This window comes from Rana temporaria, chromosome 1, assembly GCF_905171775.1.
Source record: "Rana temporaria chromosome 1, aRanTem1.1, whole genome shotgun sequence".
Lineage (NCBI taxonomy): Eukaryota > Metazoa > Chordata > Amphibia > Anura > Ranidae > Rana > Rana temporaria.
Window position 1 is genome coordinate 90,003,410 of NC_053489.1, and position 27,229 is coordinate 90,030,638.

Genomic DNA, 27,229 nt, shown 5'->3' on the forward strand with positions numbered 1-27,229 from the left:
ATAATTAAAGGGGTTGTAAAGGTTCCATTTTTATTTTCTAAATACAGTAGTTTTTTTTCTTTGTTTTCTTTGTCTGATTTTCTCACTTCCTGTTCCTCCTCAGTAAGCTGTTCTAAATGACTTTCCACCGCTCGGATTATGGTGGAAAGCTTACTGAGGAGAAACAGGAAGTGAGAAATTCAAACAAAGAAAAAAAACATTTAGAAGGGAAATCGAAGGAAAGGGTAAGTGAACCAACAATGCACTAGCTTAAAGGAACCTATTTAGAAATAAATGACAAACCTTTACAACCCCTTTAAGTTAAAATCTGCCTTTATTTTGACTTGCTACAAGTGGGGGTGAGGGATTGGTAAACTGATGGGCAGGAGGAGGAAGTACATAGGTAGGTTTATACTTAAAGTGTATCTATGAAATAAATTGCGAAAGCGCTCTGCCTAGCACAAAACATGTCAGAATAGAATCCGTTCCTGCTGGCTATTTTAAAGTGGTTGTAATGTCAGAATTTATTTTATTATAATCCATTCTATGCATTAAGATAAAAAACCTTCATTATGCAGCAGCCCCCCTCAGCCCCCTAATACTTACCTGAGCACATCTCGATCCAGCGATGTTGCAAGAGTGTCTTGGCTGCCCAGGACTCGTTTGTTATTTTTCAAGAAAAACAACTGAGACTTTAGTATCACTTTAAAGGCTAATTTTTTTTTATTTTTTATAATAAATGCATATATTTTTGCCGGAAAAAAAGTGCATTGATTATTTTTTCCTACACTAGCCTGGGAAGCAGTGAATCATGGGTGCAGTGTCCAGCTTCTGCAGACAAGCTCTGCAGCTTTCAGCCGTACCTGCATATGGGCTGTCGGTTTGAAATATTGTGCATAAAACACCGCTCAAACTGATCCGATGCTTGCAAAATGTGTGGCCCCAGACCTCTGTAACCAAGCCCTAATGGGCGGGGTGATACACATCAGGGGGCACACAGAGCAGCGTCACTGTCAATTTGAAAGCTGCAGGGCTTGTGAATGAACTACAAGAGCCCTTAATATCGCCCTCGCAGTTCATTTATAACTACAAGCCGCCAGCCATCCGTGGATGATGGTAGTTGTAGTTGATTCATTCTGAGAAAACTGTGAATGGATGATGCAGTTGTGTGGGCGAAGCCCCGCGTGGCTGCACAGTTTTTGATTCGTGACAGCGGTTGTGGGGGGAATCATTTAAATATGGGTGGAACATGTAACATGTTTCAAAAGGTTAACATCCTTTAATAAATTAATTAGAAAGAAGAGAAGCTTGACATCAATACTCTAGAGATGTTGACTAGTAGTATAGGGAGTATGAAAAAGTTGGCGCTTTGGTGCAGAGCTGCAAGACTGAAGAGGATCTGTTACCAACTTTATGTTATTCTTCCTTCAGCAATGGATCTGGTAGCTGAGCGAAAAGTTCCACTGTATTCCTAGTTTCTGCTTTAATAGTTTTTCTTGATAAGATGTCATGAGTAGAAAGAGTGACTGTTCTCCTCCAGCCCCGAATTTTTTATTTTATTTTGCAGTTTCTGTAAGCGTTATTACAGTATTATATTAGCTAGGACTGTTATTATAATACAGCATACAAGGTAAAATAGAGATAGGATTATGTTTTGTGCATGGTCAGGTACTTCTTTAGCAATACGAAGGAAGTACATTGATGTATTACATACCTCCTAACTTTCTGAGAAATTATACTTTTTAGTATAAGATAAATAAGCAAAGGACATACCCTTGCAATGCACCAAGTTATGTAGGCAATGAAAAACCAGTGAGCAAAAAATTATTGGTTAACCCACAAGTAGGGATGAGCTTTGTATTCGAGTCAAACTCATGTTCGACTCGAACATCGTATGTTCGATCGTTCGTCGAATTCCGAACGTTTTGGGCCGTTCGCGCCAAATTCGAGTTACGTTTCACAGACCATAATTCACTGCGGTATCGCTGGCTGATGATTGGCCAAGCATGCTTGGCCAATCACAGCTTGCAAAAAGCGGAGAGCCATAATTGGCCAAAGCCAGGGTGGCTTTGGCCAATTATGGCTCAGGGGGTTTAGTACACGCCCCACACTGTAAAAGGCCGCCTGCAGGTCGGCCTTGTGTAGTGTGTTGCGGTGGTTAAGAGAGACAGAGAGAGTGTCATTTTTTGCAGGTAGATAGAGCAAGCAGGCAGGCTAGTCAGTTAATGTTATAGTGTGTAGAGGATATATATACCTCCCAGGTGTTGTACATATATTTATACACTGTATAGTTTAGCTAGATCAGTTCTTCCTAATTTACTGGCAGGCATTGTGCTAGCTGCAGTCATCTTACGTGGTTTATTGCCTGTGTCCTCTGTAGTTTGCACCTAAAGCTACTTGGTGTGTACTGGCCGTGTGCTCTGTAGTTTGCACCTAAAGCTACTTGGTGTGTACTGGCCGTGTGCTCTGTAGTTTGCACCTAAAGCTACTTGGTGTGTAGTGGCCGTGTGCTCTGTAGTTTGCACCTAAAGCTACGTGGTGTGTGTACTGTCTGTGACTGTGCTATTTTTTCGCAATGATTTTCATCCATATTGCAGGGACCAGACATTACATTAAAGCCGCAAGCAGTTTTAAATTACTTTTTTTCTTATAGTAATCTCATTTTGTGCAGGGACAGTTCTAAACATGTGCCACTTCACAGGCATACTATAGACACCCAGCAGGTACAATATTTAAAGGAATTTTTCATTTTTTTTTGTTTAAGCATCATTAAAATCACGTCTTTGAGAACCCGGATCTTGACCGAGGGAACATGTATCAATGGAAAAAAAGTTTTAAAAACAACAGTTTTTAAAACTTTTTTTCCATTGATACATGTTCCCTGGGGCAAGACCCGGGTTCTCAAAGACGTTTTCACAGGCATACTATAGACACCCAGCAGGTACAATATTTAAAGGATTTTTTTTTTTTTTAATTTAAGCATCATTAAAATCACTGCTCCTGAAAAACGACCGTTTTTAAAACTTTTTTTTCCATTGATACATGTTCCTGGGGCAAGACCCGGGTTCTCAAAGACGTGATTTTAATGATGCTTAAACAAAAAAAATGAAAAATTCCTTTAAATATTGTACCTGCTGGGTGTCTATAGTATGCCTGTGAAGTGGCACATGTTTAGAACTGTCCCTGAACCGAACAGGGGGGTTTTCGGCTCATCCCTACCCAAGTGATTTTTTTTTATACCACTACTTTTTCTTTATACTGGCATTAGAGTTTACTGCAGTAAAATACTTCTAGTAACTAAAAATTTAAATACATTTCTTTATAGAGGCATATACCTCAAACCAAAATGGGATAAATGAGGAGGAAAGAGGGGACAGTCCCTCTAAATCAGGGACAGTTGGGAGCTATGGCATCAAGGTTTCATGCGCCAGCTTTCAGAATAGACAACTTTAACATATTACAGCTTAATTTTTAATGTACTGTTTTTGCAATTCATTTCATAGGACTCTAAGGCGTCGGGATGAAAAGCCAAGCCACAATATTTAATTCATCGACTTTTCAAATATCATTACATGTTGCAAAGAATATTTACCATGAATGTCATTTTATTTTGGTATGGATAAATGTATACCCCCTAGATTATTCCAGTTACAAAATCACCCCTATCAGACTACTCGACTGTGCATGACCGTGAAGCCAGCCATGTCAAAAGATAGTTATTGTTAATCCTCTGCTTTCTTGTGCAATAGCTTTAATTTTTATAAAACACATTTGTTCATGTAAATGAAGCATCACAGGTAATAGAGCCAAGTGTGCTTGGGAAGAAGCTTATATTTGCACAAAATGACACCCTCTGATTAGCATTTTCTCTTTTGTGAATTTAGTTCTGCATTGAAACATCCCAACATGAACTTTTTTTTGGACCTATCAGTAATATTTGAAGTCTGCAGGTCCTTAAGCTGCAGTCAAATAATTGTGGCTAGGCTTGAAAGGAGCATCTTTGGCAACACATGCCATCAGTCTGCTGCAGGCAGAAAGCATTTCCTCATTCTACTCCTTCCTACTGAACACTGACTGTAGCTTTTATCTCACTAGATCACAGTCATCATTAGGTGGGTTGATATGTGTGCTTGGGCATCAGTGTTTACATGACCATGTCACCCCTGGGCCAGCGTCATTATCCAGGAAGTAGATTCCAGGATTCCAGGATCAAACCTGAACAAAGATGGCTCCAACCAGTCAACTGAAAGAGTCACATTTACATATTAGCATGCATGTACTTAACATGGAAAAGATATCTGAGGCTAGCTGCACTTTAAAATCAATCTGTGGTCATGGTATGGACATTCAAGTATTTTATATATTCTTAGTAAGCTTTAAACAAGAAAATTACTGACCTATATAGCTGCAGGCACTATGAAGCAATTCATCCTCACAATTCACATTAGAAGTAATAATGTCATTTAAGTTGTTCTCTCAGCTTACCTTGCTCTCCCCTGTAAATATTTAAATGTCCATAGCATGTATATAGCTTCAATTATGAGTAGTGTTGACTATTGTGACTCAGCACTCAAATGTGAGCATGCCAATTAATTTAAAACCTAAACCCAGTTTCTTACTTTGCCCCTCCCCCTCCCTCTTTCACAGATGATAAAAAAAATGTATTAAATTTTTTACAGTTTTGTTACTTTTTGTGCTTCAAGGCAGCATATCTGAATTTCTGGCCTAGACCAGGCCCCATTGCTTCCTGGGATTGCTATGTGAGAGCTATTCCAGGGGGCAGTGTGTTACTAAACCGCAAGTTTGTGCCACATTTCCTCACATGAGCACAAATGGTGCTGGGCACTTTAGAAATCTAGCAGCATTTGTGCACAGATACACTGCCAATCTCTGCTATCTCAAAAATGCCTGTAAAAAAACAATGGTGCATGTAGCGCGTAATGTGTGTGTGTATGTGTGTGTGGGGGGGGGGGGGTAATTTAGGAACAGTTAACTTCCGCTTTAAATGTTGCAAAAAACACAAAAAAGATCGGATGGCACACGCTCGGAATTTCCGACGACAAATGTTCGATGGCAGCATATTGTCGGAATTTTCGACCATGTGTAGGCTCCATAGGAATTTTCGACAACAAAAATTTGAGAGCTGGTTCTCAAATTTTCCGACAACAAAATCCGTTCTGGTAAATTCCGATCGTGTGTAGACAATTCCGACGCACAAAATTCTATGCATGCTCTGAATCAAGTATGAGACATAAGCGCTCGGTCTGGTAAAACTATCGTTCATAATGGAGATAGCACATTCGTCACGCTGTAACGGACTGAAAAGCACGAGGCTGAAAAGTGCGAATTGTCTCTCACCAAACTTCTACTAATAGACTGCTATTGAACTTCTTTTTAATAGTGCCATCGTACGCGTTGTATGTGACCGCGTTCTTGGCGATCAGAATTGCCGACAACATTTGTGTGACTGTGTTTATGCAAGACAAGTTTGAGCCAACATCCGTCGGAAAAAAATCCATGGTTTTGTTGTCGGAATGTCCGATCATCTGTACGCGGCATAAGAGTATCAGTAATGGGTTGGCTATTGATATCACAATACTGGAAGGTGCTTACGTCTTGAATTGGCCAGGAGACAACAGTATTGTGTATCAGGCAAACAAGAATAATTTTCTTTTACATGATAAAGATGAAGATTATTGTTGTATTTCCCCCAGAGAATCTTCAATAAATAAGCATTGGATGGCTGATGTGAATAGAGCAGTGATTATAACAATGAACACAGACTCCGATGGAAACATGGAAAGGCTCAACTGGTGAAAATGGCAGGTGAATAAGCCACGGCAGCAGCACTTTACAAAATTTGTTTCTGAGTAGATGACAGTAATGGAGCGACTTAATCCAGTTCAAAGCAATTTGATTTAAACTTCAATTTAACATAAAAAAACTCAGCATGTTTCAAAGCGAGCATCACTCTCTTCAGGAGCTTGTACACTAGGTAGACTATCTGGCCTGGGGATGTCCTAACTTAATATGGAAGTGCTTGAGATCATAGCTAGGCATTGTGAGGCCTGGGCTGCTCTCCTTAGCTTGTTGTCCTAATCACCTTTCTCTAGGACCACTAGAAATAAGATCAGGTATAAAAGGACAGTTACATAGGCTTTGGTGCCTAATTTGTTTTGAGCCTTTTCTATTTACTTAGATATTAATTGGTTGGATATCCAGTTGCACATTGAACATATGCATGCGTGGAAGTGGTCATCACACAACATGTTTTATTTCCCACCTGTCATCTTATCAAATTAACCCCTGCTGGTCATGCCAATATGTATTGCTTAGATATGGACCAGCAAGCTCTAGACAGGAAAAGGCTGAAAGGCACTGGAGGAGTTTAAAGACACTGAGTTATAAAAAAAAGGATGAAGTGAAACATATATTTTATGATATGGTTTAGCAAAATAGCAAACTAAAGGTCGTCCAGGGTTTAGGTCTACTTTATTATGCCAAATGGCAGCACAAATGGGTAATGACCCATTACATCACAGAAACTTTGCTTCTCTGTTTGTTCAGACCTCTTGAGCTATGACATGTTGAGTAGAAGTAATTGACATAGATTTATATAAACTTACAGTATATCCTGACATGTACCAATGGCAGTTATAGGCATGTGGTCCTTATAAACAGTAAACATATTTATGGAAGTGTTAAGAGTATTTCTAAAATAATTATGAATTAGTATTGGGAAGCCATAGTACTTGGTAAACTTCTTGATGGAAAAGAATATGTGCAAATGTCAAGATTTCCTCGATGAAGCCATTGAGTGTGAGTTGAAAATATAACGTGGTTATATTTTTATATATTGCCTGGTTGTAAAGTTGAAAGGGCAGAGTATGTATTTTCATTATTTCTTGATGTTCCTAAAGAATAATGAAGTGGAGGTATATTGATATACAGGATCAGAAGTAGCAAATGATACAATACAATATAAAACAGATACACACACATTTTTCAATGATGTTTCACAAAACCACATCTCATAAATGTATTAATGACTACAAATAGGATTGATGACCCCATTTGGTGAACATTCCTTCTTGTTCATCATTCAAATGACTCAAGCATCTCAGTTTGGAATCTCCCAAAGTTTGTACACTATATTTGAAATGAAAATTATCTTATGGATGAGAGTTGAAATTCTGACAAATTATTAATTTCAGGTAAATTAGATTTTCCTTAATTATTTTTTAATCGCTGCAGCTCCACTAAGATTATTGTGATTTCTAAGCTCAAGCAAGAGGACACTGAGCACGACTATACATATATTTTTATGCAGGAACAATGGAAACATGAGGAACATTTAGTACTGCAGAGTTGCATGTTATTTACACGACCAGTGGTTCCACTGACTTTCTGTGACCTGTGCTGCTCAGCCGATGGCCAGGGGTCACACCCTTCTCTCCTTACTAGATATTTATCAAACATTATTTGAAATTCCTTTCCCAATATCTGGGGGTGTAGAGGGCAATTAAGGCAGGCCATAGATGATCTATCCTGAAACCATGGGTTGCAGGAAAGAAAATCACTTGACACTGACTGTGTTGATGGGGGGGGGAATGTGTCACATGGAACTATTGTGTTCTCCTAGTGGGGGGGGGGGGGGGCATGGGGAGCCATCCTTGCCAGGAGAACACAATGATAATTGCTAGTGGCTATAGCCGCTGGCAATAATTGCATGCTAAAAATCTGACATGCTGGCTGTAGCCAAGTCCATCAATGGTGATTTAGGTACAATCGGCCTGCCCATAGATGGATCGAATATTGTCCTGTCCCTACTGAGATTTGGCCAGTTAAGGATGCAGACTTCTTTAGGCAATGATCATATGTGATGGTGAGTCTTCATGATTGAAAGAACTGAAATTCAATAAATAAAAGGGGCGGACAAAGGACAGTAAGGCTAGGTAGGAAAGTGTTAGATGATGCTGGATGTTCTACAGCCAGGAAATTAGGTGGACTCTTTCTGACTTCATCTCACAATGTGCAGTGAAATAAGAGTAAGCAATTTTAGAGATGAGCCAATATTTCTTGTGTATTGTTCTGAAAAAAGCAACCAAAAACTGATTTGAAGACTCCAACAGACAGAATGATGTAGACAGCATTCTTAACAATATACAATTCTAAAATTAAATAAAAATGAAATCATTAAAATAAGGATTGCAACTATATCTGTTTTTGTGAATGCAAACATTTTATTTCTTGAACTTTGTTTTGTGAGCTGGTCATACAATAAGGACTACAATTATATGCACTGTTGTGGATGCAAAATCTTGCTCAGTTAAAATGGTAATTTAAATCCTGGCATTTTTGTGCAGGTGGAAGGAACAGGCACACTGTTTAGCCCTCTGCTAGCAGCCTATAAAACTCACTGAGAGACTAACAGATGATGTTGCTGGAAGGTGCACCAAGTAGTACTAAAATTTAGGGCAGTATGCGCCCAGGGGCGAGTGCCCAGAATGCAGACTTCATAGAGTATCACAGGCTGTCAGCAGCAGGGCTGGACAGTGTGTCTGTTGTGTCTGCCTACACAAAAATACCAGGATGTAATGCGCAAAGGCTAAATTCCCAATGTGGTTGGGGCCAAACAAAAATTATAATCACAGGTGCTCCTATAATACTATATATTGTATGGTCATATGTGTTGCTGTGATACTATACAGAGATTTTTAGTGCTATAGAAACTTTTGAACAAAATTCCTATAAAAGTATCACTGCAAAAGTAAGTCCTTAGCTACAAAACTTGAATCAAAAAGGGCTGGCAACTCTTGAATAAAAGTCCTTTATTGGTTTCATGGGTACATGCTATATGCTGACGCATTTCAGCTAAGAAGCCTTCATCAAAACCAACCCTTTTTGATTCAAGTATTATATTTATGGAGACTGAACATCCTGGCTAGAGCACCGGATCACAGTTTGCAGACTTCTATATTGGCAGTGAAACTGGGGTAACATTTTGTTTCTCCTTAGCTACAAAGTAGCCTAATTACAACTACATGTAGATCCAAATGGGTAATAACCCCTATAGAATATCCAGAAGAACTATATAATATTCAAATGTAAAATCTCACTTAGGGTGATAACATTGATAGGAACCCCAATGATATATAATATCTAACCAACGTTTGTTGTAATGTAAAATCTCATTCGGGGGATAACATTGATAGGAACACCAATGGTATATAAAATGTAACCATTCTTTTATTGGACCTTAATGCACTCATTGCATTGTTTAGAAACATATTGACAATATCATTTAAAGTTACTGCAGCTGTTATCCTCAACAAAATTAAAACGTATAAATAACATTAGACCCAAGAGAAGTGATTGAACCTCTTGTGAACACATAAAGGTCCTGAGAGAATGATGATTTAAGGGGAATCTCTCCTGTCTAATACAATTTGATTTATTGGGTTCATTTTATTGTACGTATAGTGTAATTATTCAGTACAATGTTGGTCTTTATGTAGAAAAATAAGGAGACCAGCTTAAATTTTATTTACCATTTCATAGATGTACTTGGTTTACTTCTGAATCATTATACATGGTCAGCTATCCAGGAACTATAATTCACAATTATATTAAGAAGGAAACATTTGTGGAACATGTAATTTGTCTAAACTCACATAGCTCTTGATCCATCAAGGGGTCACTTTAGCTTTATGTTTAATTAACTCATTGCACATTTTGACATACACATACTTTATGACCACTCACTTAATGTTGAGTAGGTCTCCCTTTTTCTTCTAAAACAGGCCCTTTTGCCACCAATACAATCCTGACCTGTTGAGGCATGGACACCACTAGATCTCTGCAAGTATGCTGTGATATTTGGCACCAGGTCGTTAATAGCAGGTCCTTTAAGTCCTGCAAGTTGTGAGGTGGGGTCTCCATGGATCGGACTTCTTTTTCCGACACATCCCACAGATATTTGATTGGATTTAGATCTGGAAAATTGGAAGGCCAAATCAACACCTCAATTTTGTTGTTGTGCTCCTCAAAATATTCTTGAAACATTTGTTAAGTGTGGCATGGCACATTATCCTGCTGAAAGAGGCCAATGCCATCAGGGAATACTGCTTTCATGAAGGGGTGTACTTGGTGAGCAACAATGTTTAGGTAGAAAGTATGTGTCAAGTAGAAGGTCTGCCAGCAGAACATTGCAAAAAGCATCCAGCTTGCCTTTTTCCCACATCCTGGTGATGTCTTGGTGCATCTTGGTGCCCCCCTTTTCCCCAGGTAAGAGATGCACATGCACCAGGCCATTCAAATAATGTAAAAGAAAACATGATTCATCAGGCCAGGCCCCCTTCTTCCATTTTGTCATGGTCCAGTTCTGATGCTCACATGCCCATTGCAGCTGCTTGGCTTGGCTTTTAACACAGGTCAGCATAGGCCCCCTGACTGGTCTGCAGCTATGCTGCCCCATACACAACAAATTGTAATGCCCATTTTTCTGCTTTTAACACATCAGCTTCAGGGACAATATATTTATTTGCTCCATAATATATCACACCGACTTTTACATTGTAACGATAATAAATGTTTTTCATTTAATCTGTCAGTGGCCATGAAGTTATGGCTGTTCGGTGTAGTGTATATGACTATTGGACCCATGTTGTGGTTTTCATACCCTAACTGATACTCACTTAATTCATCTGGACCAATAATCATTACATGCTCTCCAGTGAGTGGTTGGTACATGTAACTACACTGGATAATGGGATACTACTACATGGAGTATTTAACATATACTGAGAGATTTTTGAATGTATATTATTAGGAACCTGAATTTTGTGGGAAGCTCCATATACTATATTGTTACACCTTAGTAGATCTAATACATATAAGGGCTTTGGATAGTGTTAGTTTTATGAGGGGCATTTAAGACTATTTTAGAGGTTTTTCATCAAGTGCATGTTATGGGAAGATTGTGATGTGAAGTTTATATTTTGGAGCGCTATATTGTTAAGAATGTTGTGTATTTTAATCTATTTGTTGAAGACTTCCAAACAGTTTTTGGCTGTTTTTTTTGTGGCTGTTAATCTTCTCTAGATCTTTAGATGATAGAATGTTCATAGACACACAGAAAGGATGAGAATGAAATGAACTATAGATGTTCAACATGTCATATGTAGAGTTTGTTCAGGCATATACAAAAGTTAAGTGAGCTGTTTTATCTACTTGGGAGTTTGATTTTCTAATAGTCCCTTTAGCTTGATCTCATTAATATTGAAGAGACAACTGTATTGAACTAGTGTGTATGCAAGTTATTTACTGACGCAGTACAAAACAGTTCATTTTTAGTGTGACTGACAATATTCTCTTTCACAGTCCCACCAGAATGAGAGTAGCATTACGGGAATTTACATGAAGTATAATATGAAAGTTTCAATTCCATAAACCTCCGTCTTTCTCTTTCCTTAGATTCTTCAATTAAAGATTTTATCACGCTGTGAAATCAGATACCTTTACTTTCCAAAAAAAAGGGAGGGAAGAGTAAACGATATAATTTTTCCTTATGTCGTTATTGAAAAATGAGCGGTCTGGCCTTGACACATTATTTAGGTTAGCCAATTATGTTTAGTCTTTTAAATGTTTATTTAGGCTATGATGAACAACACTGGCTTAATTTAATTACTCCATATTTTGTAACATTAGTTATAGCCACCAAGTTTTAATCATTCTGTCATATGGCTGGGGGTTCGCCTACCTTCGTTTTGCATAGGCAAAAATTGGTTTGACTTACATATTCTTATTTTTAATTTTCTACAGGTACAGAAATGGCCCACTCTCATTAATTTTCCTATATGATACTTGAGAAGCTGCGTGAAGGATTAATTTTTTTTGCTGTTCTGTCAGTTTCAACTTTTTTTGTGAGCATTTTAACTGGACTAAGACAAAATGGACAAAGAAGAAAGAAAATTTAGGAGATGGCCTTCCGTTAAGAAGTAAATCTTCCTTTGAATAGCCACTAATCAAGGTGGTGGCACAATAGGAAGAAAAGTACATGGACTTGTTATGTTTCCGTTCTGGGATCGAACTAATATTGTAGGAGAGAGGTAGCCTCAAACAGAAAACGATTCAAAAAAGAAAGACGTGTACATTTTTATGTTTTCCAAATTATGGAACTTTTGTGGAAGACGTTGACCTGGATATTGGGCCTTGTCATGGTTTCATCGGAATCTCACAGGGACCAAAGACTCGCCTATCGATCTCAAGGTAGTGTTTTTCTCTTAGATTTAACCAGTGAATCTTCATTTGCGTATTCCACATTTAGTTTTTAGTTCTTTAATTCAAGAATCCACCAGTTTACCATTTATCACTGATTAAAATGTATTTTGTGTTAGTTATTTTATATCACCCAGCATGTCAACATAAAAGTTCTGGACATGTTTAGGACCCATACATCAAAACCTTATATTGATAATAATACCACCTTCACATGTCAGCAAAATTGTACAGGGGCACTGTAAGCTTCTCCGTATGGTTAGAGTCACATTGTGAGTATAGAGTAGTATTTATATACACATCCCACTGGACACGAGATGTGACTTACTTTCCAAGCCCCACAGAAAATTGTGCAGCCTAAGGGTAAATGTTTTCTACTTTATCAAAAGGGCCTGGTTTTAACTAAATGGCCTGCAGAAGCTCACACCAGCCCACAAATGCTTTAATGTATAAGCCCATCTAGGGAGTCTAGTTTGTCAGTCTGGGCCTTTCTTTGTGTGTTTGTGAAAGGCACCCTGTTTCAGTTGCTATCTGTAATGCACTATTATTTAACTATGTTTTAAACTATTTTCTGTAGGATATTCCTGAGATAATCTTCCAAGATATGCTAGCCTATAAGGATGCCAATAGAATGCTTAGAATAATGGCTGTTGTATTGGTCTAGTTTGTACTACTCCCTATTACTTTCCTTTTCCTTTGCATGGTCCCTTCATGGATTGACCTGATTTACGTGTACAAAGGGGAGTTCCTGTCTTACCTTGAACACTACCAGCTGACGGTTCCTATAAGGGTTAACCACAATGGGGATTTTGTCAGTTTTACTGTGAAGAATGACAAACACTCACGGAGGAAGAGGAGTATGGACTCTAAAGATCAAGAGCAGGAAGCTTCTAAATTATTTTTTAAAATTTCTGCCTATGGCAAGCACTTTCACTTAAACCTGACTCTAAATACGGATTTGGTTTCCAAACACTTTACAGTAGAATATTGGGGGAAGAATGGGCCTGAGTTTAAACACGATTTCATAGAGAACTGTCATTACACGGGATATTTACAGGACCAAAATACAACAACTAAAGTGGCTCTGAGCAACTGCAATGGCTTGGTGAGTATCTCATCAGCTTCAAAGTCATATGTTACAGTTTATAGTGTTTTGTGTTGCTGTATAGTTTTGTAACTTACTTCTTTTGTTTTTAAATGTGAACCTGATTCATTAAAATGTAAGAAAAGGAAAGAACAAAAGAGCTGTTGACCATTGCCACCACATCTAAAAATGAATTGATTGGTTTTGCGATGTACTAAAATATTTGTTCTATTTTCATTTCTCCAGTTTTAGTGAATCAGTCCCATGTGATGAAATATATGTAAAATTATGTATTGTTCTAACTATAGTTTTAAATGAAAAATGCCATTTAAAAGCTGCTGGGTAGACGGTTACATTATCAACATAGATAGTTGTACTTGGCTTCAAGCTTAAAGTGTTTTTTTAGCTTTAAAAATTCCCCAGTAAACTATTTACTTACCCAAACACTTGTAGTTTGCAACTTTAAGTTCTACTGACTCCTACCCTCTCAGTGCTGCTTCCCTGTACGTCAGGTCTGAGGCCTCGTACAGACGAGGGGACATGTCCGATGAAAACGGTCTGCGGACCATTTTCATCGGACATGTCCGCTCGGAGATTTTGGTCTGATGGTTGTACACACCATCAAACCAAAATCCCCACGGACAGAATACGCGGTGACGTGGCGGCGACAAAGCGGCGATGATGCGGCGACATACGCGACCCCGGAAGTTCAATGCTTCAACGCATGAGTCTAATCACTTTGACGCATGCGAGGGATTTCGGCCGAGCGGACATGTCTGATGAGTCGTACTGACCATCGGACATGTCCAACGGACATGGTCCCAGTGGACATGTTTCTTAGCATGCTAAGAAACAGTTGTCCTCTGGAAACCTGTCCGCTAGGCCGGGAATCCGGTCCGGTCGGCCCTACACACGACCGAACATGTCCGCGGAAACTGGTCCGCGGACCAGTTTCAGCAGACATGTTCGGTCGTGTGTACGAGGCCTTAGATCTCTTAGATATCTGGCCCTTGGTGCATGATTGGTTCCACCAATATGAGGCAATATTCCTCCCACTGATACTAATGAAGGGGCACTATTTCTCTCACTAATACCAGTGACTGGGCACTATTCCTCCCTCTGATACTAAAAATGGGGCACTATTCCTCCTACTAACACCAACAAAGGGGCTCTATTTCTCCCCCATAATACCAATGATGAGGCACTATTCCTTCTCCTTTTGACCACAGGCACTATGTAACTTATTTACTTCCACTGGCCACCAAGCCCGATGCATTGTTTAATCCCATGGAACACGGGTAATTTTCTATCCCCACCGTCCACTGTTCGGCCCCCCTAAAGTCTGAAGAACAGTAAACTGGTCCTTTGTTTACAAAGTTTGGAGACCTCTGATCTAGAGCAAACTTTAGAAGCTGAGACAGGTTGCGTTTGCAGGGGAGGATGTTGTGTGGCAGGCGCCGGTCCTAATCTTACATCTGTTGTTGCTCGGTGAGTGCACTGTATATCTTTCTGCTGTGTTGCCCGGGGACTTGAAACAGAGGTACAATGTGCTTCTTTTCCTGTTTCCTAGCAAAAGAGAAATAGCACTTCATTAATATCTTATTATGGGAGGAGTTTTATTTACTTTATACTTACACAACAGATTTAGTGTGACCATGTGGTCACACCTGATTTTTTGCATTTTCTACATAAACGTTAACCTGTAGTTTTAGTGCCTCCCCTAGTTAATAAAGTTCAAAGTGTTGTTAAAAGGGTTCCTTTTTGTGCAACATGGACAAATACAAAATTGTAAATTGGTCCTGGACAGTTCTCCAAAACCTTAGCGTTGGCTTTAGACAGTGTAAAGCTGCGGCCTTGTCTTATTTCAACCTGAATACCTAAAGAATGTAACTGGGTAAAGGCTAACTGATAGCAGCTCAAGTAAGTGGGAGGGATTACCAAGTCACAAAGATGTAGCTCCAAAAAAACTACATGCGTTTTTATGGCTGAATCCGTATACTTTCAGGGATCAGCAGTCACTTTTTACTTTGATTCTCTAAAAATGTTACATTTTTTTCACCATGATATTGAGCTTTTAACTTTATTATTTTCATGAATTGTCTTTTGTTTTGTTTTTTTGGACTGCTTTGTTTTATAAAATGTTTGGCTGATCTAAGACCTTGGTCTTCTCCATACTAGTTAAAGCGTAACAAAACCCTCCTATATTTTCAGTCGAGTAAGCTGCCATCTTAAGCCTCGTACATACATTCGGACTTTCCGCAGACAAAGCATAGGACTTTTGTCCATTGGCCCCGATCTTGTATTGCATACAAACGGCATAGAAGTGTTGTCCAACAAACACAAAACTACTATGTTTTTTCAGCTCTTTAGCGCCACCCTTTGGGCAATTTCTGCTAATGTTGTCTTATGGTTAGCATTGGTTTGGAGAATGCGTGTTTGTACTTTGGATTTTTGTGTACTTGTGTACACACAATCGGATAATCCGACACCACACATTTGTTGTAGGAAAATTTTAAAGCATGCTATCCCACATTTGTTGTCGGAAAATCCGACAACATTTGTCTGATGGAGCATACAAACGGTCGGATTATCCGTCAACATCCTGCCATCACACAATTCCCGCCAGAAAGTCTGATTGTGTGTACGGGGCGTAATAAGCCTCTGTTTGTTCTACAGTTGCCATGGTGCTGCATATGTAATCCATTATGACACCAGCAATTTGATGACTTGACAGTTCAGTTAAGAGCACAAGCAACTGTGACTTGAATTTAACAGTTTAACAATGGCCTTAGCTCTGCTTTGACATTTGTTCTCTATTGGGGGTAAGATGGCATTTCTTATTCTTATTGGGCAGATGCTTCTGCGTATGTATTTTATTGTTTTTATGGGTTAGAGTTAGTGTCTATGTAATGGCCCCTTTTCACCCCGCCCTGTTAGTATTCACCTTGCCAGTGCTCCCCAACACTCCTTCCTCTGTCACGATCAACATCAGAATACCCAGTGTAGGCTGGTGTCAGATGCTAATGGGAGTACTGACATTATTTACTTGGTTATGTGACAGAACTTGTGCTTAACGATTGGTTGCTAGACCCAAGCACTGACACATCGGAGGGGGTCAAATATTTCCCTATACCCAGAAGCACTATGTATTTCCACAGCCTGGAGCAGCACAAGGGGCAGTGAGGGACACTGGCAAGGTGAATATCAGTGGGTGGAGGGGACCCCTTTAGATAGACAATGTCACTTTTCTCAGAATGGGCAAATTGAAGTTGTCTTTGTAATAAAACTGTTGTATGATATTCCAGCAGTGCATCTTTTGTATTTTTTCCTTTCTTTTTGACTGTAAATATTCTACTCAAAGGTCTTAGTTACGGTACATTTACAGTGCTGTTCATTAGATTTGTTAAAACAAAAACTTCTCCCTTCCCCTTTTATTTTTTTTATCTCCTCTGAATGCTCGGTTGTCCTCATCACATACTCACTGACTTATCGAATCAAGCGTTGTCCTGGTGCGAACTGCATTCCACTGCCACATGCCAGGTCCCTCGCCATGATATTCTTCCCTGACATCATTGGTAGCCAGCTGTTCCTTCTGGGTTCAGCCAACCAGCTCCTGATGATGCGCTGCCAGGTCCCTGCCCTTCTCCTACATCTGCTGTATGGAAGCCAATGCTCCCTGGGATATGTAATGTGTATTTACCCGAAGCACCAAGCATGGAGAACATCATTCTCTCCTACGTAAGAATGAAGGAAGAGAAGGATGGATCCTGAACATAAATAATTGCAACTTCCTCCACGTAGCACTCAATTGGCAGCAGGGTTTCATGAGGTAGAACATTTAATTTACAGAGTTTAAACCTGCTGATATAAGCTGGTGTTGTAGCTTCACCTTATGATACATGGTTCTCAGGTGTAACATATTAATTTCATCGATTAGAATGTGATACGTAGTATAAAATGCAGACTATGATTCGCACAAGGGGCAAGTTGTTGAGCTGTGGTTTTACCATCTCTGACCACCCAGTTAAATAGGGACATGTAGCCGCCCAAGGCTGTACGTGTGCCACAACTATGAGGCTTCGCTTCATGGGCTCAGAAAAATTGAAACAATATGTTGCATTTGGTGGGTGGTACTGCAGCCAATAGCAACCTATTTAAGTGTATGGGGCCATGCCACGAGCTTCCTGAAACCATGTGTAATGCACATTGTTACAGCATGGTGCCTTTCACATGCTTTTATGAAGTGGTCCACCGCAAATTGCTTTCAGAGGGGCAGCAACGACTGATGAATGTACGAATGAGCCCAAAGGCTGTGATCTGTCAAAACAAAATTCAAATGAACGCTGAGGGAAAATTCAGCTATGCCTCGTACACACATATGGGTTTCCCGGCGGACTTTTTACCACCGGGAAACCAGAGGCTCAACAGCTTTTCCCCCCTACACACGCCTGGTTTTCCTGGCATTAAAACTGGCATGAGAGCTTTGGCCGGGAAACCCGGCCGTGTGTATTGCTCCGCCACAGTGTTTCCCATAGGAAAACTGCTGGAAGAAAGACCACCAGGAATCACGGCAGGAAAAAAGAAAACATGTTCTCATTTTTCCCGCCGGGATTCCCGGCGATTTTCCTGTCGGGAAAACTGCCATGGAGCATACACACAGCCAGTTTTCCTGGCCAAAAGCTGTCATGGCAGTTTTCCTGATGGGAAAACTGGTTGTGTGTACGAGGCATTACTGATGGAGGTAAGTCAATGTATGTTCAACATACAAATTGTCTAGAAGAAGGAAAATCACCGCTCAAGGTGGGTCTGCTATAGGGTCATACACAGGTGTAGGATTCCAAGGGTGCTGGCAGTGCACTAGGCAAGCATGGGCGTAAAATGAAGGATGGATGGCCGCACTCCAAACCAAACAGGTTGTCTTTATTTAAACGAACAGCAAAACATACCAGATCACAGCAACAGAAACAGGAGGATAACCGACGTTTCGCACTGACTTAGTGCTTATTCATGGCCATGAATAAGCACTAAGTCAGTGCGAAACGTCGGTTATCCTCCTGTTTCTGTTGCTGTGATCTGGTATGTTTTGCTGTTCGTTTAAATAAAGACAACCTGTTTGGTTTGGAGTGCGGCCATCCATCCTTCATTTTACGCCCATACAAATTGTCTAGTTGAGTTGATTGAAGTGTGTATCAAGCAATGTTTCTCAGCATTTTTCATTCACGTCACCCTTTAAAAGTATGGGAAATCTACATCTGAGTCCCCCATCACTTTAGAACCCCCGCATCATGTCAAAGTTCCACCCATCACATCAGCATGATCATACTATCAGAGTCCTCTAATCACATCAAAAGCCCCCCCCTCTTCCTATCAGAAGTCCCCCTATACATCAGAATCCCCCCAAAACATCAGGGACCACTCTATACATCAGAGTCCCCTCATCCCAACAGAGCCCTACTTTGCTCCACCAGCATGGCAGAGGGCAGCAGACAGAGAAGGTCTGAATGGAGGTGCACTATGTTATTTCTTAAATGCTGGGGACAGCCCTACATGCTGCCTGCCAAGGATCAGCACCATGCCTTTCCATGGTGTTGGCGGGACACTGTGTATCCAGGCTTTAGAGGTTAATTGGTTGTTACAGTGCCAGTGGCCAGCACGCACCATGATGCTGGTCCAGGGCAAACTGCGTTCCATGTTTGTGGCACCCCAGGATGTCAAAACACCTTAGCTGTGAAATGCTGGTCTAGAGGATTGCTCTTACATTTACTGTAAAGGAGATACAGTGTACTCAGTAGAGGACTTAGGACACCTTCTCTGACTGTCATGGTCTACCAACTCCCCTAAAGATATCGGCTAAGAAAATAACAGATAATTATGTTCTCTTTTACAATTTGCTGGTCGAGTTATGCTAATGTCATTCTTTCATGTTCCAGCAATTTGGTTTTAGTTTTTCCTTAAGGTTTACAAGCAGGGAAAGTACACAATTATGTGAGATAATTGTAAATACTAAGGGTTCAGTTAGATAATTGCAGTGCTTTAAAGTTAAAATCCGTCTTTAAGCAAATATACAACATAAATGTTCATTCTTATAGAAGTTGGAATTTTTGCTTTTAAAATAATTACAAATATGGATCAGAAATTAAAAAAATTCTAGTATCCATCAATTTGACCTACTAGTATTAGTGCATTTGGACCTAAACTACTAAGAAGATAAGGATTCATTCATCATTAAAGTAGAACTAAAGACAAAACTTTTTTTTTTCCATTTTGGATAGATCAGGGATGGTTAAATCCCCTGTCAGTTTTTTTTTCCATTCCATTGGGGACATTTCCCTTTATTTCCTGTTCCATAGCCCTATCAGGAAGTGAGAGGAATTACCTGCAAAGTGAGTTTTTTTTCCTGGTTGTCACCCGGGTCTCAAGAACTAATGTCCATTTTGGAAGATTTCCTCCCTATTACTTTTTTGGGGACAACCCAAAATTAGTGTTTTTCTTTCAAGATCACTTTTAGTGAAATCGGTAAAAATTACAAATATAGAGGGTGAATCTGCCTATTGGGGCATCAATACATCAATAAAAACCCAATAGGTGTCCTAATGCTTCTCCACTCTATCCAAAACTAAAACGTGTTGCCTTCACTAATACTTTAACTGCTTACGGACCAGCCGCCACAGTGAATTTCACTGGTATAAGCAATCATTTTACTGAATGTAATTGATTCATTCAATGTGTAATGTTGTGATTAGTTGTGATTGGCCACAGCTAATCGCATTGTACAGATGGGCTGTGATTGGCCCTGTCTGTACTATGTGATCACTGTGACCAATCACAGATAGCAACACAATTGTACACAATAAATGGCATGAATTAAAGCCATTCACTGTTTGCAATTGTCATGTGATATGCTGTGATTGGGCACAGCGATCACATGAGACTGGTAGCAGGCCTGTGCAGTGATCTGTCATCGGTGACAAATTGGGCCGCTGTGTGGCCCCAGAGCCGCACAAGAGGCGCATTCTTGGGAGGACATCATATGACGTCCTCCCAGAACAACAGTGCTCCCGCCCGGCCGTCCTTTTACTTTAGGCCAGGCACGAAAGTTATTAATGTTAAAACAATTAATTATTCCAACAAATTTCTTAGGTATAACACATTCTAACAAGTAAAATGAAGCATGCATCTCAATTGGACAACAATGGCAGCCAGCAGCGGGGCATCCCCCTGGGGCAGATACTGGGACAAAGGGATGGACCCTGAACACGTAAAAACCCCACCATAACTCGGGCTAATGGCAAGATTTCTTACAAAAATAACCACAGTTATTATATATCATTCTTGTCCAGTAATGCGGCCACCCGAAGCCTCGGTTCTCTCCCTCTCCTCTCAGTGGCACCGGCAGGGGGCCGACTAGGCTGCCCAAGCAGAAGTTGGCGCTGTGTACCTGTCAAAACCAGGTACTCACTCCCCCCCCCCTCAAAAAAATGACATACAGAATGTGGCACGCCAGGGGGTCAGGATTCCTTAAAGTGTAAGTTCCACTTTTGGGTGATACCCTGCTTTAAGTGCAGTGTGATTTTTTTTTTAAGTACCTTTTTTGCACAGTGCTGCTCTGCTGTTATGTGGTATGGTAGTGGCTGAGATTCCCTTCTTATGTATGTAGGATACATCAGAAGAGGAATCTGTGCTCTCAATTGGCACTGTGCCAGACACATGTTAAAAAAGAAAAGGGGAGGAGCAGCAGCAGGGGAATAGTAACCCAATCAAGGCAAGAGGGGAGGGACGGGGAGGAGATCAGCATTGCAAACACACAACAGACTACAGACTACAGAAATGGCCAGGATGGAATGAGGGTAAGAGAGGGAGATGCAGTCACAGTGAAGACAAAGCAGGATGATATTGAAAATACTGCCCTCTTGAACCTTATTCACCCCCTTGATGTAGTTAAAGGTTTCAATCACATCTCCTCTTTCCCTTCTTTCTTGCAGACTGCACATAGTAAGTTCCCAAAGTCTCCCCTGATATGTTGTAACCCTCAGACCATTTTCATTGCTTGTGTCTAGACTCGTTCTATCTTTTCAATCTTGTGAGGTCTCTAGAACTGGACACAGTATTCTAAATGAGGTATACCTATATAGGGGAATCAATCAGGACCTCTTTTCTTCTGCTTTTGACCCCTCTAGTGATGCACCCTAGAATTCTATTCGCCTTTTCCTCTGTCTGGCCACACTGTTTGCTCCTTTTGCAATCATCTGAACAGGACTTGATACAGTTGAATGAAGAAGCCTGTGCTGGACTGATAACATTGTAGTGAACATTAGAGGTAATATGATCACTTCAGTTGGCAGTTAATGTGAAACAACCTATTCAGTTTAAAATAGAAATGAAAGGAACATTTTGTGCATAGATACAGTCCTGATCTAAAGTTTAAGACCACTTGAAAAATGGCAAAAAATCATATTTTACATTCATTTGGATCTTAACAAGGTTCCAAGTAGAGCTTCAACATGCAACAAAAATAAATAAGAGTGAGACAAAACATTTTTTGAGCATTCAATTAATTGAAAATAACGAATAAACTGAAACAGGCTGTTTTTCAGCTGATCAAAAGTTTAGAACCACACCTCCAAAAAAAAATGAAACCCCCCCAAAACAGAAATCCAACTTCCAAACATGAACTCAGTAATGAGTAGCTCCGCCGTTATTGTTGATCACTTCAAAAATTTGTTTTGGCATGCTTGATGCAAGCGTTTCCATGAGGTGAGTGTGAACAACATTCCAAGTGGTGAAGACAGCCGCACGAAGGCCATCTACTGTCTGGAACTCTTGTCCATTTTTGTAAACTTCCCTTGCCATCCATCCCCAAAGGTTCTCAATTGGATTTAGATCAGGGGAACATGCAGGATGGGCCAAAAGAGTGATGTTATTCTCCTGGAAGAAGTCCCTTGTCCTGCGGGCATTGTGTACTGTAGCATTGTCCTGTTGAAAAACCCAGTCATTACCACACAGACGAGGGCCCTCAGTCATGAGGAATGCTCTCTGCAACATCTGGAGATAGCCAGCGGCCGTTTGACGCCCTGCACTTCCTGAAGCTCCATTGTTCCACTGAAGGAAAAAGCACCCCAGACCATTATGGCGCCCCCTCCACTGTGGCGCGTAGAAAACATCTCAGGTGGGATCTGCTTGTCATGCCAGTAACGTTGGAAACCATCAGGACCATCAACTTTCTTCCACCTTTTGAATGTCCCATGTTTGGTGCTCTCTTGCAAAGTCCAAACGAGCAGTTCTGTGGCGTTCAAGGAGACAAGGTTTTTGAAGACGTTTTTTGTTTTTGAAGCCCTTCAGTCTCAGATGCCGTCTGATGGTTATGGGGCTGCAGTCAGCACCAGTAAGGGCCTTAATTTGGGTCGAGGATCGTCCAGTGTCTTGATTAGAGACCCTGCTTATGCAGTTCAGCAACCCAACCACGTTCAAAAAGGGAGAGTTTTTTTGCCTTTGCCTTTGCCATCACAACGTGTGACTACCTGACAGAAAATGACAATGAATCTACATCTTTGCACAGATTTGGCCTTTTAAAGGCATGTGGTTCTAAATTTTTGATCAGCTGAAAAACAGCCTGTTTCAGTTTAATCGTTATTTTCAATTAATTGAATGCTCAATTTTTTTTCTCTCACTCTCATTTCTTCTTGTTGCATGTTGAAGCTCTACTTGGAACCTTGTTAAGATCCAACAATGTAAAATATGATTTTTTGCCATTTTTCAAGTGGTCTTAAACTTTTGATCAGGACTGTATAAAAAACATTTTAAATACCACCTCCACCCCCCTTTTTTTTAAAAGTGATCATATATCCTCTGTTTTCAGCGGCATTAGGATCTCTGAGAGCTAGGGGAGGAGTAACAGCAACAGTCATATATGCGATCCTGTCACGGGCAACAACGTGCCAGTGAGAGGACTTTCAAATACTACAGAGAAAATACTCACCATGGGCTCTCTTATTGGCTGTGTGGGTGAAGTTTTACTCTCTTACTGACTGAAACCCTGTACTTGTATTTGTAGTTATCTATGTTTTCTCATACAGCCACCCTTAAAAACCAATGGCTGGAAGTGGGTATATGTTAGTACTTACGCAAAAATACATATGCATATGGACATTCTGCATCCAAAGTCGAAAGTCCATACACTTTTGCGTGTTTAAGCAAGTACTGACGTATACCCACGTACTGTCTTGTATAACTATTGATTTCTAAGGGCAGCTATATGCAGCAGCCGTGGGTTCCAGCCAGAAAAATAAGCCTAAATTGTATTTAATACAATTCCAGGCACCTGTGGGCATGAGGTCTATGTCACCAGCAAGAGAATAATATCTTGCTCACATCCAGCACAGGATTGACAAGCAGGTGAACATTTATCTACCCTGCACAGCCCTGTATAGTGATACTGTTGCTGGTAGTACCAGGGTCACTTTTGAGACACGCGAGTGGTATTTAGCTCATAAAGAATATGTACTGCCCCATAAATATATTCTGGAGGAGCACACACTTCCTGAGTTTATGCGAGAAGCTCTCATTGTCTTAATTCCCAAACCTAATAAGGATCTTCACTATTGTGAGTCCTACCATCTTATCTCCCTGATTTACATGGATCTTGAAGTACTCTCCAAAATACTTGCCACTTGATTAAACTCTGGTATCCCATCTGATCAAATCTGATCAAACTGGTTTCATCCCTGGCTGGTCCACCTATATAAATTTACGGAGACAGTTTACCAATTTGCAGGTTCCCAGTAGCTCAGATACTAGTAGCCTTTGGCCCTAAACATCCATAAAGCATTCAACTCTATTGAATGATCCTACTCATTTCAGGTGCTACAGACATTTGATTTAGCTTGTACCTTTATTTTCTGGATAAAAATCCTATATGAACTTCCTCAAGCACGTATACGGGTCAATGACTGCATAACTGATCCCTTTTCTATTTAGAGGGGCTTAAGGCTGGGTTGCCCACTGTCATCCCCACTGTTTGCTCTAACGTAACCTTTAGCAGAGCTTCCCCAAGTTTACCCTAAATAAAAGGATTCAGAACGGCTATCATTATGCAGATGACATGTTAAATATTTCAGACCAAATTTGGGCATTATTCCGGGTTCAAGGTCAGCTGGATGAAGTCTTGTATATTTCCCATAGATGATGATCTGCCTCTTTAGTTACCCCTATCTTGCCCCTTACAGGTTACACATGAATTTAAAGGGGTTGTAAAGGTTTGTCTTTTATTTTCTAAATTAGTTCCTTTAAGCTAGTGCATTGTTGGTTCACTAAGGCCTCGTACACATGATAGGTTAGCCAGAGGACAACGGTCTGATGGACCATTTTCATCGTTCAAAACCGATTGTGTGTGGGCCCCATAGGTTATTTAACCTTAGGTTAAAAAAAAGCCAACTTGCTTTAAAATTTAACCGATGGACGCCTAACCGATAGGTCAAAACCGATAGTTAGTATGCAAAACCATCTGTTAAAAACCAGCGCATGCTTCAATTCAAGTCGACGCATGCTTGGAAGCATTGAACTTTTTTTTCAGCACGTCATTGTGTTTAACATCACCGCGTTCTGACACGATCGGTTATTTAACCTATGGTGTATAGGCGTGACTGACCATCAGTCAGCTTCATCGGTTAACCGATGACATTGGTCCTTCGGACCATTCTCATCGGATGGACTGATCGTGTGTTCGAGGCCTTACCTTTTCCTTCGATTTCCCTTCTAAATGCTTTTTTTCTTTGTTTGAATTTCTCACTTCCTGTTTCTCCTCAGTAAGCTTTCCACCATCATCCGATCGGTGGAAAGTCATTTAGAACAGCTTACTGAACAGCTTATTGAGGAGGAACAGGAAGTGAGAAATTCAGACAAAGAAAACAAAGAAAAAAAACATTTAGAAGGGAAATTGAAGGAAAAGGTAAGTGAACCAACAATGCATTAGCTTAAAGTAACCTATTTAGAAAATAAAAAATGAACCTTTACAACCCCTTTAAATATTTGGGTGTCTATATCCAGCTTCTGCTGGCAAAGCATTTTGATAATAATATATGTATCTTGTCCTTTCGCACTAAAATTGTTCAACGTCACTATTGAGACATGGCCCTTTCTTTACATTTTGGGAACAACTGTGCCTCATACGACATTGACTTCACAGAGCATAAAGGATGCTTTCCGGTGAGTAAAGATGAGATAGATTTTGTAGAAGCTCCTGGAGGCCTTTGTCATGTTCCTGGCTGTTGAGTCCAGCTGCTGAGCTCTGCAATGAAATATTAAGCTGTACATTATCTGTGCAATCGATGGGAAGGTGGATGAAATGTTCATTTCATTTCAGACTTCACGCACTGCAGGTTGATTAATGCATATCTTCTGTAAAGATATATATATATATATATATATATATATATATATATATATATATATATATATATATATATATATATATATATATATATATAAATATGGTGGAAATAACCACATTTAAGTTACATTTCCCAGACGTCATCAGGTTTAATGCAAATAGCTCAAGTCTCCCCAGCTTGTCTAAATCCCTTTCCTATTCTTTTCCATCCAAGCATGGCGTAATTGCTACTGAAGATGAAGAATATTTTATTGAACCTTTAGACAACATAACAGAAAACTCCAATCACTTTAGCTTGGAAAGGGGCCACCCTCATGTCATTTACAGAAAGTCTGCCATCCATCAGAAACATTCAAGTAGCAAAGGACACTGCGGTGTGAAAGGTAAGAGAAGTGTTATGAAGCAAACATCTTCTTTACTAATAAAGTATAAGGCTTTACATTTTTCATGTGGTGAAGATGCAGTGTGGTCCAATTTACATGTGTTACTATTCATCCCTATGAAAGGTGAGTCTTGCTGATAAAAATATCAAAGATTAGGGATGAGTAAAACGAAGAACTTGAATTTGATTTAAATTTTGGTGAAATCTGGACAAAATTTCGAGTCAATGGGGAAGGTAAAATAAAGTGGGTGGTGGTTAGGGATAGAGTAAACTTTAAAGGGGTTGTAAACCATCCGTTTTTTTCACCTTAATGCATCCTTTTTGCGCTATAAACAAAAAGAATGTAAATTTTGAAAAAAATAACTATAGTTTTAAATTTTTGCTATACAGTAATAAATATCCCCCAAAATGTTTTTAAAAAACAAAATTCTTCATAACTTTAGGCCAATTTATATTCTTCTACATATTTTTGGTAAAAAAATATCGCAATAAGCGTATATTGATTGGTTTGTTCAAAAGTTATAGCATCTACAAACTATTGGAAAGATTTTTGGCATTTTTCTTTACTAGTAATGGCAGTGATCTGCGATTTTTAGCGGTACTGCGACATTGCAACGGACAGATCCGATACTTTTGACACATTTTTGGGGCCATTGACATTTATACATCGATCAGCGCTATAAATATGCACTGATTACTGTGTAAATGTCACTGGTAGGGAAGGTGTTAGCACTAGGGGGCGATCAAGGGGTTAAATGTGTGTTCCCTCAGTGTGTTCTAACTGTATGGGGATAGGACTGACTAGGGGAGGAGACATATCGTTGTTACTTAGTAGTTGTTCCTACTTACTAGGAACAAACCATATGTCTCCTCTCCCCTGACAGAACAGGGATTTGTGTGTTTACACACACAAATCTCTATGCTGGCTCTCATGGAGGCTCTTAAAAGAAACCCTGTATATATACAGGGTTTGGCGCAGGGGTGCCATTCTGCCCTTGTAAAAAGACGTGAGCCGGTCGGGAACCGGTTAAATCAACATTGACTGTTTTTAATCCTTATACTGCTAGCATTAGTAAATAGGAAAGTATATCATATTTACTTGTTTCAAACTTTTTTTTTA

The 27,229-nt window shown here is 39.9% G+C and overlaps 1 protein-coding gene across 1 annotated transcript in view; it reads left to right on the plus strand.

The window, feature by feature from the left end:
• Positions 1-27,229, plus strand: part of ADAMTS6 (ADAM metallopeptidase with thrombospondin type 1 motif 6) — a 397,790-nt gene that overhangs the window by 40,904 nt on the left and 329,657 nt on the right. Inside the window, exons 2-4 of the mRNA XM_040340248.1 lie at positions 11,803-12,249; positions 12,999-13,363; positions 25,942-26,110. Coding sequence (XP_040196182.1) covers positions 12,153-12,249; positions 12,999-13,363; positions 25,942-26,110 — 631 coding nt within the window. The 5' untranslated portion in view covers positions 11,803-12,152. The remainder of the gene's footprint in view (positions 1-11,802; positions 12,250-12,998; positions 13,364-25,941; positions 26,111-27,229) is intronic.